General features: G+C 38.7%; 1 protein-coding gene across 2 annotated transcripts in view; it reads left to right on the top strand.

Moving 5' to 3' along the window:
- srgap3 (SLIT-ROBO Rho GTPase activating protein 3) overlaps nt 1–15,045 on the top strand; it is a 78,521-nt gene that overhangs the window by 31,479 nt on the left and 31,997 nt on the right. For both annotated transcript variants that reach the window (XM_059328467.1, XM_059328468.1), the window contains exons 3-4: nt 2,045–2,207; nt 12,346–12,408. In XM_059328467.1, the coding sequence (XP_059184450.1) occupies nt 2,045–2,207; nt 12,346–12,408 (226 nt within the window). The remainder of the gene's footprint in view (nt 1–2,044; nt 2,208–12,345; nt 12,409–15,045) is intronic.

Consider the following 15,045-nt stretch of genomic DNA (forward strand, 5'->3'; position numbering starts at 1 on the left):
AAATGGACTAAAATGGAAGCCTGCTTGTGCTAAGGGATGTGATGAAGCATCTCTGACCACTTTTCGGGATTAGCGGAGAGTGAGGTGCCTGCTCTCTAAACCTCTCAACCACAAACCGCAATTATACACGGAGGAGCTGCGTCCCTTGCAGGCAGATAGGTCAGTCAAGTAGAACTGGTACAGAATGAGGGATGGTGAGACTGTAGAAATAGGCCATCCCTCAGGAGCGATGGAGAATATGCTCCACATCCCATTCTCTATTGTTAGTAAAACCTAAACCAATCCTTTGCATAATCTGTCAGCTGGGTTCATCTCGTTTTGACACAGCAAATTAATGTTCAATTTAATCATTTTATTATTACCTCTTGATTGCAAGACTGAAATGTGGCGTGAATTTATGGCTGGGTTTTCCTGGCTCTCTCAAATTACCATTACATTTATGTAATAGCAAATTAATTGGCTCGCTTTTCAGACAAAGTGCATCTCAGGACACCGTCCTTAATCTCACATTGAAAGCGCAGGCCCAGTGAGAAACGAATAGATAATTAAGCAGATACGTTTTCTTCACATGCCGCCCTGTTTTCAGCCCCTCGTTGATGTCGTAGAGAACAATGTGCTGGTGTTTGTGTCCTGTCAGCCTGATGTTGGTGCGTTTAGGGGCACAGTTAAGTAAAGGAATAATGGGGAAAGCACTCTGGAGCAGCTAGATATCAACTTCATTAGATGTGATTAGCATTATGGAAGCTCTCTGAAGGAGGGCTCTTTGATGTTGGTGCTGCTCTTCTCTTTTTTCTGCTCCACAGTGAAACCCTATCCCCCCCTCCACCCTGCTCTGGCTCTCTCCCTCCTCTGCTCTCATTTCCCCCTCTCTCTCTCTTTGTCTCCTCCTCGGGGTTGGTTGATTGATTAATGCTCAGATAGAATCCAGACAAGGGTATGGGGTTTGAAGGGATCCTGTGTGTGTATGTGTGTTTCTGGCTCGATGTCTATGCCTTGGTCTTTCAATTTGAAATCACCCGAGGCGGAGACAGTTTAAACTGATTATGCAGCAATCAGGGCCCATGACTCTCTGGATCATTATGGTCACCAGCATTATATATTTACAACAAGTTGAAGCCTTACTAGATGGTAGCATTGTTCTGTATAGTGGAAGACAAAGGAAACTATAAAGTGAGGGAGGAAGACATTCACCCAAAAAAGTAAAGAAAGGAGGACACATTGTGGTATTTATGCCACAACAGGTTGTCTTCTTTCATCAGATCAGATGAAATGCTTTCATCTTGAGCCAAACAACATTATTACTGCATGAAAACACTATTGTGCAGTCTTTAGTCTTGTTTTGGACACTTGTTGTTGCTACCCTTTGATGAAATAGCTCAACAACCACATGACATTTTGTACAGACCAAGCAGCAACCTCCGGTCTTGGAAAGTCAAGCCTGCATTCTTTCTAATGGCCAGCAGGCAACAAAACCACTGGTTGCAAAAAGAACTCCAATTGTATAGAAGTCTATGAGAAAATGACCCATCTTCTCATTTTATTTATTACCTCAGTTACATTCTTGTAATGAATATAAAGTTTCAAATAATAGTTTCAATTCTTTTTTTAATACAGCATGATGTTCATTTTGTAAATGATGGCCCCATTTAGAGTAAAATAGATAATAAAGCAGGGTATGCTTTAGGGCGGGTTACCTTGTGATTGACAGGTTGCTAAACAAAGTGTCGCTGTATTCGTCTTAGAACTTTGACCCTTTCACAATGTGTTTTCAATCTATCAAACTTCATTATATCATTTTGATTACCTAAAACTGTCTTGTCTGGCATTCCACTGCACTAAAAGACATTCAAGAGAAATGACAGCAGTAACTTGCCTAAATTTAGTCTCACAGAGTTGTCAACTTGGCTTGTTGAGTCTTAGGACAGTTTGAACTGGAATTATTCTATATAAAAAAAACATTTAAAGCAAATGACCATTGAAAGTACATTACCATGTATCCATATTATGACATTCTAACAGTCTTTTATTTTTCCTATTTTCTCAGAAAAGACCAGCACCTGCTGTCCTCAGTAAACTGCTGGTACCTGGTGCTGAACCAGACGAGGCGGGAGAGCCGTGACCACGCCACCCTCAGCGACATCTACACCAACAATGTCATTGTCCGCCTGGCCCAGATCAGCGATGACATCATCCGCCTGTTCAAGAAGGTCAGTGAGACTATCATCTGTCCCTCTTTGTTCACTGATATACTCTTATCACTGGGGCACAAAATGTCAGAGAAAGAAGGGCAATACAAACACCACAAAAGTGCTTGAAGCTTTCATTTGCTGAAAAAAGTTTATTATTGTGAACACTGGGCCTTGGTGTTACTTGCTTTGAGCTCTATCTCAGTGCACATGGATTTAATAGAAGGCGTATGAGTTCTGTCTGGCATTTAGAGCAGCATGAGGAAAAGTGAAGCTGAGAACCCCTCGCCCAACACCCTGCAGCCACTACTAGAGTGAGCAACATCTGGCCGACTGTCAGCACATAGCACAGATGACTGAGGTCTTATCCAAACATCAGAACTCTGTTTTCACCTTGCAGGCCTTCCTGTAGGTGAGCTGCACTCTGCTTACTAGGCTCCATTCAGATATTACTCTGTGTGTATGCATGTGTGGAAATGTGCATGTGTCTGTCTGTGTGTGTGTGTGTGTGTGTGTGTGTGTGTGTCTGTTTGTGTGGGTGCCAGGTCTGTGTTTGTCAGAAACTGTGCCAGAGCTGAAAAGAAACACTCCGTCCTTTTTGAGTCAGGTGCCCTCAGGTAGCTTTTTTCTATATTCAAAAGTATGAATGGGTGGCTCTGCTGTTGCTGCTGCTGCTATTTCCTGGCAGACATATTGGAAGGCAATAAATAATGCATCAAAAACCTCATTGAGCTCTGCAGAAAATTAAAAATGTTAGATGGAAATGAATGAAAGAGCTTCGGATGATGGATTGTTGGACACAAGAAGGTGATCAAGGACAAAAAACATGTTGACAAAAATTTGATCAAGGGCTTGTTTTACATATAAATGACTGCCAGCATGTGGTCATTCATGGCGGGAATGCAGCATATTAATGATATATTGTATTTATTATTATGTTTAATATGTTATGATGCCCTACATGTATAGATGATATATTGTATTCTGCTCTCCTGTTGCAAATAATGAGGCAAATTTCAATGTACAGAGGGCAATGAATATGTCTCCATGACTCACAATAAGGAATGCAGCTGAACATATTAATACGTACACTACAGCAGGTGCAACTGTGCTGCTTTTAGCCTTTCATATAGAGGGAAGATTTTCAGACTGTATACTAACAGGCTCTTCTATAAGATATAATCCGCCACAGCTCTTACAGCGTGTTGCATCACGGTGGTTTCCTCCCTGGATGAACCCTCCCTGCTCTCCCTGAGCCTCTGCAGTACATGCTGCAGTCTGTCTCGCTCCACAGCCACTGATGCATACAGATGCCATTCACCAGCTGCTGGAGCCCCTTGTAGATATTCCCCCATTTATCACATTCAGTCCAATGCTTGTTTGAGTAGGACTTAATGCCTGCACAGATACAAACAAAGTAAAAAACAAGGAATCCCTCCTGTATTACTGAGGGTGTTTTGTTGTATGTCTTCTGGGTGCTTTTCATAATCTAGTTTAATAAAGAACTGTTGGAGCAAGATTTTGTTCGATGATTTTTTTTTTTTAACTTTCTGATGATTAGTTATAAGCTTCTGAGTCACTAGTAGCAAGTTTTTTCAAGCACAGTTGTCCTAGCGGATCAGGGTGTGGACAAAACTTGGGGGTAGGTGTGGTTTGAGTGAAGTACTTGCCCTAACACTGTTCAGTTAGTCATTGTCCTTTTAGAATGAACTTTTCTTTCAACACAGCTCCTCCCTGCTATATTCATCTGACACAAAATCATACTCACAATGAGTCAGATGTGAGATGGCCATTATGCATCTTGTTGAGTCACTGTAATACACCAGAATAAGTCAGCTGTTAACCTTATTGCCATATTTAAAAGCACATGACCCTCTGCACAGTTCAGTATGCAGCATGCGAGGCATCAGCTATTGTTAGCTGCACACCAGAAGGCTGAGCCATCGAACCTAATTAGCTTCACGCTCAATCTCCTACTGACAAGTGTCATTGTTTCACTCATGAACATGGCTTTAATTTTATTGACCTTTTCACTTTGAACAGAGTTTTTCCTTTCCTGTCTATCACCTGGAAAGACTCTTAAGATACTTGTTTTGTTTCAAAATACTAAGTCTCTCTAATTATAGCAACCAGGCTTTGTGAAAGATGATTGTTTAAAGCCATTTATATTTCTTATGTTTATTTGCTCAGCATTAATAATCAAAAGATTCAGGGGTGGAGTTCACCACCTTAATAGGGCTCAGCTCCCTGACTCATGTTGCAGTCAGACCAAAATCTGAATGGCAAAGTGTACTCTGTGTACTCATGCTGTGTGGCCAAAACTTGTGAAGGCATCACTCGAAGCGGACGCGCCCTTACTTTTGCTTAACTTCAAGCCTGATATAATTAAAAAGGATGAGTTATCATAGAGTTGAACCTCCCTCACAGTTGTCATGATCGCGGGACTTGGCTAAAGAGACCAAAATTGTTTTTATACTAGGCTGAAAACATGTTTATTTCTCCTGTAAAGGTTGCCATATTAACAATGCCTTTTTGAAGCCAAGTGGCCATTTGTGGAACTGCAGTTTTTAGCAGTTTGCATTAGCTTTGTTTTTTAAGCCCCAGTAAATAAAATTAAGTAAATATAGTTTTAAGTATGTGCTATATTTAGAACATTACCAGTTTACCTTGTCCTCAGACAGCCCTGTTTATTAACTTTACATAAGAGAACTGAAGCTGTTATCTATGCTCTTTGCAAAGCCACCAGCCTCCAGTACCGAACATGAGAGTGTCTACAATCTACAATCTACAATGTCGTTTAGCAGACGCTTTTATCCAAAGTGAGGTATCATACAACACAAAAAAGGATGAAGTTGAGAAACAACACAAGAATAAGCAAGAATAAGTGGCATATACTACATTGAGTCCTGTTAGAACGTAAGTGCTTTTAGGACGTAAGTGTTTTTGGGACGCAAGTGCTTTTCAGTAGTGAGTGCAGATTTTTTTTTTTTTTATTGGTTTGTCTGTTGATTATGTGTGTAGGTGTTCAGAGCTGGGTCTTAAGTATCTTTTTGCAGTGTTCCTGGCACTCAGGCATTTTCTCCCAGTGTTGAGAGATCGGCACGTTCTCATCCGGACAGGCAACACCTCGACAGTTTACCAGATAAACCACCAGGGCGGCACCAGATCGAGGCAATGCCTCCGTTTGTTGCAAAGTCTCCTTACATGGGCGTTCCCCCACTTTCTGAGTCTCAGGGCTCTCCATGTTCCTGGTGTAAGGAACAATGCAGCAGACATGTCGCCGGAGGCCGCCCCCAGGAGAGTGGAGACTCCATCCGGAGGTGGTAGGCGTGATTTGGGACAGGTAGGGCAAGACAGTGGTGGATCTCTTTGCCTCCAAAGAGACGACCCACTGTTGCCTTTGGTTCTCCTTGATGAGAGGACCAGCCCTCTAGGTCAGGATGCCCTGGCCCATGCTTGGCCAGACAGCCTGCTTTATACATTCCCTCTGGTTCCCCTGTTACTGGCGACGCTGGACTACAGCGTACTCAGCTTACTAAGAATGAAATAGAACGAGAGTTACGTATGTAACTATGGTTCTATGAATTCTGGATGACCGCCAGAGTTCTCTGTCAATCGGATCTCTCAGTTTCGCGAGAAGATCCAGTTGGAACAGATCCTCTGGTGACACCGGAACTTATAGATGTTCCCGGGTCATCCAGGGGTCACAGGTGACTTTGTTGGTATACCTACTCGACCTGCGCATGCACGAGATGGAATATCCAGTGCTTAAAGCACCGCCTTTGGCTGTCATCCAGAATTCATAGAACCGTAGTTACATACGTAACTCTCTTTTTATGCACGTTGAAGTTTGGCATGTAATGTACGAATACATACTACCGACGGGCACTGCACTGGTGATACTAAATACTAATTACAGTCACATTGTAGATAGTCGCTCAACCAACATCCTATTTGTGATTGTATCCCCGTTGTTTTCACCCTTTCTCAAACACAACAGCTTCCTATCGATGTGTGAAGGTAGCAGAGGTGTTGCTTCAGTTTCTGTGAGCGTGTCAGACCGTCACACTGAGACGTGCTGCTGGTTAAGCTGCTTTTTCTCACCTCTAAGTCTTCAAATAAAGACTTAATGCCTCTCTCCCACACAAACAGGCACTGTTACCTTCACTCTGTCATTTATTTCCCCCTCCAGTCCAAGTGTGTCTCAGGTTTTTGATCACATGGCACGCTGTGCAGACTGTGAAAAGGTACAGGTGCATGTGTATGAAAAGCTGGTGGAAGTATTAACTGTGCAGCATTATGAAGTGTTTCCTGAATCTGTGACAGTTTATTCAAAACATATTAAATTTGTGGCAGAAAGAAATGATGGCTTCAGCAATCTTTTTGCTGCACTGTAAACCCGAATAAGTAAGCAGAACTCAAAAAAAGTGAGGCAATCAGTTGCCACAATTTTTTTGAGTTCATTAACTCAAACGTTTGAGTAAATCAGAGCTCAAATATTTGGAGTTTATGTTAAATATACTTTTGAATTTTAATTAAATTAAATTTATCAATTAAGTCAACTCAAACATTTTCAGTTTCTGCTACTCAGAATATTCATTCATCTTTCTCATTGCAATAACTAAAGAGAACTAAATCATTTCAAGTATGAAAACTCAGGATTTTATGTTCAATAAACTTAATATTTATTAGTTGCTTCTTTCCATCTTTTAATTACCCATAACTCAAAAACATAGACTTGTTAAAACTCAAAATAATTTGTCCCAAACTTAAAATATTTGTGGCAACTGATTGCCTTAATAATAATAAGTATTCTTGACTTAAAATTCAGACAAAAAAAATCAAATTATAAGTCAATATTTGTTCTATTTAGAAAATATACAAAATATGAAATAAAAAAAACAAATAAATAAATAAAATAACAATTAACAAGTCTATTTCAGACAGTGATGGGGACCCTATGCCCTGCATGTTTTAGATATTTTCCTCTTCAAGCACACCTGATTCAAATGATCCGTTTGTTAACATGCTCTGCAGCCTGAGAACAAACCATTCATTTGAAATCAGGTGTGTTGGAAGAGGGAAATATCTAAAACATGCAGGGCAGGATGTTCCCAGGACCAGGGTTGGGAAACACTGCTTTAAGATGAACCATGTAATAGAAAATATTAAAACTCCAGCTAAAAATACATTAAAAAAATATCTTTGTCACAAATAGCTTATAAACTGTTAATACAACATTACCAGGAGTCCACCAGTCCTTTTTGGATCTTGACTTTTTTGAGAGTCTGCAGCTTGGGTGACAATTTAGAGTCATCAAGACCAAGTAACATTTTCTGTGTGAACTCAAACGTGTTGGTCAGTCCCTTGGGATAGCTGAGATGTAGTGAGTAGATTAGGCCGAACACTACCAGGAAGGCATCAGCAAGCCTGGGGAGATCGACGATCACCTCAACCTCTAAGATGACAGAGATTCGCAGCGGCTGGTAGTGAACAGGACTAGTGACATCATCACTGACGGTTGTAAGGACGACGACTGGTGCATCCCCCAGGTCTGGCTGATCCAGTTCATCCTTTAAAAAAATGAAAGGGAGATCATTTATTATTCACATTTACTGAACCTATGGCTGCGGCAATTTTGATTAGTTAATTGTCATATAAGTCACAACAAATACACAAGTCTGAAAAACTCCTGTTTATTCTGCTGCTTTGTGCTCTCGTTTGCTGAAAAAGTGACAGAGTGTGGACATCATGCAATTCCTAAGAAGATTATAATAGTGTAAATGCAGTGACAAGTTCACTAATCAAACCCAATGCCAAACAATCTTGACTAACTACTAGTTACAATTGTGGAATTCAAAAGCTTATTTGAAGCATTAAACTCCCAACATTACACAAACTGTGAAATGTATAATCACCTGTGTATCATGGACTTTGAAAATGGCAGCCAACGCATCTGCAGTCTTTCCAGTTTTGGAAGCTTTCTGTGTCGATAAAGCCATCAAACGAGGAGTGTGGCGATCAAGCTGGACGTAGAAAGTGTTAGGAAGGTTCTGGTTCGTTATGGGTTGGAACTCTGCATACACCTGCATCGAGGAAAGGACAGTACAGTAACAGCAATTATTAATTTGCTGATGAATGAAATTAGGCAACACTACACACAATGTGACATACAAGATAAAAACAGATGTAAGAGGTGATCCACATTACCTCAGATTGCATATGAAGAGCAGGCCAGAGGTCCAGTAGCTCCTTCACTGGTGGGCAGGACATCACAATAGTGTCTGAAATGTGCACATGCAATCATCATGGAGGCATGGGAATGGGCTAATTTTTGAAAAGTGGCTGTGTTGCAGTCTGCAGTGTTTAAATAAATATGTTCGAGTGGTAAAAGAAGCTGAACAACTTACAGTGCCAAGCCATGTTTGCTGCAACAACCTGCGAACAAACAGAAAAAGTATTATTTTACAGGACACCTGTCATGAAATTTAAACCTCCATCAGAACTATCGAAAACTGAACTCATATTCCTCATACTAAAAGAGAACAACAAAATACACCAACATTGGTTAAAACAAAGTAGACATGTAAGATGCCTGTTAGACTATCAAATTTGCAACATTTTACATAGCATTACACAAATAAGTCAAAGTTAGGTAAAGTTGGGGTGGTAGCATTCATAAATTCTTATCCTAGCAATTACAAAAAATAAATAGTTTCTTTAACCAGCTAATATAACTCGCAGAAAATAACTATCAGCTAGCCTTACGTTAGGGCGTTAGGTAAGTCCGATTTAGAGATTTCAAGTAGGATATTTCAAAAATGGGCAAGTTAAAGCATGTGTCACTTAAACTATTAACAAAATAAGTCCCCATCTACATGTGTGATGTACATATTTTTGACTGTACACATTTATCTGATTTATTTCAACAACCCTGCGTCACGTATCAGCTCTGCTACAGTGAGGGACTTGTTTTGATCATTTTAAAACATATTGAAGTCGTTTTCAACACAGTTTCATGTAGTTTTTACATATTGGAGGGCCATGTAGCAGCGCCAAGTGCCACAAAAATACTCCAGCACACAAAAACTTGAGGAGCCCACGTGGCTCACGCGGGCAGTGGAGCTGCCCTTCAACATGTACAAACTACATTAAACTGTGTTGAAAACGAGTCCAATGTTTTAAAATTACTGAATCAAGTCTCTTACTGTAGCAGAGCTGACATGTGACGCAGGATTGCAATCATGTTAGTGTTTGAGTGTTAAAATAAATCAAATAAATGTGCAGTTAAAACGATTAAATGCACAACACACTTGTAAAAGGGGGCATATTTTGCTAATAGTTTAAGTGACATGTTTTAACTTGCCCATTTTCAAAATTTCCTACTTGAAATCTCCTCAAAATCTCCACAGCTGGCACGCAGCAACTCCTTGCACTGACAGACTCCTGTAGCTGGTAAATTAACCGTCGCGCCGCTTAGCATGCTACGCAGCCCTAGCATTTAGCACAACAAGTGGTGCTAGAGTTAGCTTCTGCTTTCACTCACAACACTCACACAGCTCCAACACAGACTTCCAGATTTCATTATGAGCAGTCTTACTATCCACTACTGCACGTTGGGCATCACAATTTTTTTACAAATACATTCGCCTAGCCATGTAGCTTATACAGCTAACTGGTGGGATGACTTTGCATGTTAGCTTGCTAACCTAACGGTCGACCGTTTTTAAATGGTTAACGTGATTTACTTTTTCCGTTTTAAAAACACATTGAACCTCCTGAAACAAACATTCAAGCAAGTTTTATGTTGACTACTTACATTCACAACTGAAAGGTGAAGAACTCCCTGTTAACGTACTCCGGTCATTAGTCTCCCGCTCTTCTCCTCGGCTCCGGGCTGCTGGCTGAACAGGAAGTGCACGCAAATACTACAAAATAAAATATGTCGGCACTTCCGGTTTTTTTTTGTAGCTATAATTTATATTAACTAGCCAACCTTGTAACATAAAAAATATATATTTTTTAAATAAACCTGTACATATGTGCGTGTGTGTGGGGGTGATAATTCATACATACAAACTCACAGTATATTAGCTGTATAATAACAATACAAATGTATTGACTTATTCTTAATTTTATTTATTTGTTCTTTCAAAATAAGATATAAATTCATGTTTAATCCACATAGTTTTAAGTAACCTTGGGTTAATTACTTCAAGTCTCAGTTACATAAAATGCAAAGAAGTTAATATTAATCAAAAATTACAAGTTTGATAAACTCAAAAAGAAGGAAATAGTTACTGGCACTCAATGTTTTTAAGTAAGTACAACTTTTTAGAACATTTTAAGTTTACATTACTTATTCCAATTAATTATTTTGAACATTCGGGTTTACAGTGTGTTAAAATAAGATATGAAACTGTAAATGGAGCTTGTTGTCCCTCTTGATGCATCATTGGTTTTTATTTATCTTTGTGGAGCACAGTTAAACATCATGAGATGGTGTTTTTCTTCTTCAGAGGATATCACGCGTTGGCTTCCCCCCTTGACGCACTTCACACACACATTTCACACACACTCAAACACTCATAGGATATGGAAGACTTTTCAAAACGAACTGCAGTGTGAGGTGCGATGCAAAGTGCAATAATTGCAGGAAATTCAATGTGCATGTTGCTCACAGTTGCTTGTCTTTGTAGAGTGATACAGTAAGAGTGCACAAATCAACTTGTACATAAGAGGTACAAGTAAAGAAATTCCATGCCCAACAACACTGTGGATGCTTGGACATGTATTTGAAAGCCAGAGCAGTCATTTTTGAGAGCAGTGGCCTTCATAGTTTTATTTATTTCCCTTTTCAGCTAGTTTCATGTTTGACTGAAAGAAAAAGCTTCTGAGATCATGGGCGGGTGAATCTTTGTAGTTGTTTTGTGTCTTTTTATTGTCATTCAGAGTCTGTTTTGCCCCTTTTAATCATAGTTGTTAGTCTTAATGTGATTTTTATGTCTCTCTTCGTAGCGGTTTTGTATCCTTTTATAATTTTTTGTGATTTACATTTATTTATGTGTTTTCTTCAGAAAAAAACAACTTTCTATGCCAGGGGTAGGCAACCTGTGGCTCCGGAGCCAAATGTGGCTCTTAAGGCCATCTGCAGTGGCTCCCTGTGGCTGTGACCAACATTTATACAAAATAAAATCTTTATAAAAATATTTGTTTACATTTTATTTTTTATTTAACATTGGTGTAGACCCAAATCAATTTGCATTCTTTGATTGTTAAAATGTGCAGCTTATATATAACATTGAAACATTTTTGGTCAACTTAAATGTGCATCATAGCTTACGAAAGTCTATGGCACAGCACTTTAACCTCTATATTTTGCCAACTTCAAGTCTAGTTTTAAGTTTCCCTTGCTTGGCTAGCTTTTGATTCTAAATCTCCTGAGATATTATACCTTGATTGTTTGCTTTTACTCTTCCTGTAAGTCGCTTTGGATAAAAGCGTCTGCTAAATGACTAAATGTAAATGTAAATGTAGATATTCGTCAAGTGTCAAGCCTCTCATTTGCACATTGCACTTTGGTCCTCACTGCTTTCTGACAAAATCATATTGATAAATGCTCATTATTTTTTATTAATTGTACAGTTTCAAACTTGAACTTCAAATTCAGTCAATCTCACTTAATAAAACAAAGAAAAACTCTGTAATACTCGTAACACACCAGAAATTCAAATTGATAGAAGAAGAAAGATCTAAATAGACAGGGGTAATTTTTTTTGTGTTCATTTATTTCAGAGGCTTCACAAAATAAATTGTTGCACAAGTGGAAATTCTGAGCTGATTTTGGCACCAGATGAAAAGTCTGGATATTACCAAAGTCATTTCAGGCACAGACTGTCATGTTGTGTACTAAGTAGGTGCTGCTTGACAGCAAATTCCTGGGCTGCTTTTTGGTGCCAATCCGCCCCTGGGATTCATCCTGAAATATCTGTACCAAATACGGTGGCAATCCATCCAAAAGCTGTCGAGATACTTCACAATGACTCACCAAAGTCACAGTATCAGCACAACCGACTGGGTTTGTTCCAGCAGGTCACTGCTAAAGGCTCAAACATTATTTGTTGTCTCAGCCCCGTTCTTTCTGCTTGCTGTGTTTCAGAGCAAGGACATTGGGATCCAGATGCACGAGGAGCTGGTGAAGGTGACGAATGAACTCTACACTGTAAGTAATACACTGTGTCTCCTGCAGATCGATCCCTCACACCTTATCTCATCACTGAGCTCATCCACTGCTTTTTTCTCTCTCTGTCTTCCTGACATTTTATTTCATGTTCTCCCCTCTTTTATTCTCTTTTATTACCTCGCTTTTTTCTTTATAACACTTTCATCGCTTAAATAAAAGCTGCTTTTCTCTTGAAAGATTAGACTCTTGGTGTACACACCAAGAAAAGCTAATAAAAGTCGCATTCTCAATAATCTAAAGAAAAGCTAACAAACTAACTGAACTTCCCCTCGGGGATAAATAAAGTGATTTTGATTTGATTTGATTGATTGTCATGACGATGCTGGCTCTGGTGAAAACTGGGAGCCCCAGAACCAGAAAACTGGAGTTAGTTTACTTCTGTTCTTCTTAAAACACGACTGCCCACATATGGACAATATATACACTCAGGTGCCAGTTTATTAGGTACAGGTTGCTAAAACAAATGCATTTAAAACTTGCCTAAATGAAACGTTTTAAGAAAAAAAGTCAGCCAAAAGGCAGGCCGGTTGAAACGCTATGGGTTTAAAATATGGATTAAATTTTATATATATATATATATATATATATATATATATATATATATATATATATATACAGTGCTAAACAAATGTATTAGACCACCGGTTTGTGCCACAGCTGTCCTAAATTAGCAGCAATAATAATTCCCAAAATATTTTTTATGTTTATGTAATGGTTAATACACCAGTATGTAGATGCTCTTTAACAGAAATGATATTTTAATGCTAAAATATAATTATTATTGTTATACATGAATTTTCAAATTTACTGTTTTACAAAAAAATAGTAAAACTAGTAAAACACATTATTATTTCTTGATTAAGATGTCATTTTATAGTTATTGACTTACATTCCTGAACAGAAAAAGGATATTTAGTGGTTAAATGCTCTGCTCAAATCTGGATATAAAAAGTTGAATTCAGTTTGTTATTTTCCAATTAAATAACAATAACATTTTAGTTGTAAACAAGCTTTTGAAAGATTTCTTTTTTGACAGGTGGTCTAATAAATGTGTTAAGCACTGTATATATCATTTTTTGGGATGTTATTTCGAGGCCATATCACCCAGCCCTATCTTAGAGGATTTAAGACAGACAGATGACTTATGTGGCTTACTGGCTTACTTTGTCACCGAACACAATCTAGGATTTAGGATACCTACAAATTCCAGTGTGTTACATTTGGTAGGAAATCATACAAACTGTTCTGTGCTTAAATCACTTTCACATCTGGTTCTTATTTGGAGTTGACACCACTGATTTATGCAGAGAGCTAAAGTGCTTTTGCAGAAATATAACAATGACATTGCATAATGTGCATCTTGTTTCCATAACAATGGACTCACTTATTTATTTTTGGTCACCTGTTCCAGCTCAGGTGCTTTGTTGTATCGGATATCTTTGATTAGTTGGTGGCTATAATGACCAGTTTCTCTACTGGTACAAAATGTTCTCTTTATCCTTGTTGTTGTGTTGGAACAGTCTAATGCCTCATTTGGAATTGCCGGTTAAGAAAACAGGTGGTCAATATCAAGAAAACATTTTTTCTCTCAGCTTTTGCATAGCCCAGCTAAGTCTATGAGGCCAGCCCCTTTTCTTCTTTCCTCGTTTTTTTCTCTCCAACCACCAGCTCCATGGCATCCTGCAGCTGCATCCTATATGTTTTAATATAAAAAGGTGCTGAATGGATGTTTCCTGCTGTGCTTTATAGCCAAGATGTTCAGTTTGTTCTGAATTATGTATGATTAAATTACAGGGCAGTATTACAGGCAGTATGTCTCAGTTGTGTTTTTAAGCATATTAGACCGTGTGACATCACTGTCAGATAACATAAGCAATAATCTTACATATTTACTCAGCTATATACTCTAATCAACATCCTTGTATTTGCCTTGTAATTTCTACACTGTTAATTGTGGGATTTCCTGCAGAAAGATGAAACGTATGTCAGATTAGAACACTCTGTCCTGGTGCTGCACTGAGCACTCTGGGATGAGTTCTTATCGAGGGAGGTTTAGTGCCCAAAAACTGGACCGACTCCAGGCAACTTCAGCAATCTTGTGCCCCCTGAGGAGAAACAGAAGAGATGGCAGAGCGGCCTTATATGACTTATTCATCTGTGCAATGTGATGAGAGTCAAACTACCAAAGGGCAGTGCTGGCAACGTTCCCTGATCCTGCCATCTGTACATTTGGATGCTGCAATAAATCAGTGCTATGGAGAGCAAATAGTAATCAGAAGGGCATGTATGTTCATTACATTTTAAAAGTGCTGTGTTATTGGTCAGAAACTTTTTAAAAAATGACAGAGGCTTCTATACTTAATGTTAATTAAAATGTAATTATGCCTGCCAGCAATTTCCAGTTTGGTTACCAGTGTCAGGGTGTATATTAGGTTCATTGAACACATGGAAACATATTATAATTATTTACCTTGTATACTTTTTTTGCTATAGTCATGGAAAAAAAACATTAGACCATTGTTTTCTTCAATTTCTTGTTGATTTTAATGCCCGGTACAACTAAAGGTACATTTGTTTGGATAATTATAATGATAACCACAAAAATTCTGTTGTTTT

The sequence above is a fragment of the Centropristis striata genome, chromosome 3 (assembly GCF_030273125.1).
Source record: "Centropristis striata isolate RG_2023a ecotype Rhode Island chromosome 3, C.striata_1.0, whole genome shotgun sequence".
In the NCBI taxonomy this organism is placed as follows: Eukaryota; Metazoa; Chordata; class Actinopteri; order Perciformes; family Serranidae; genus Centropristis; species Centropristis striata.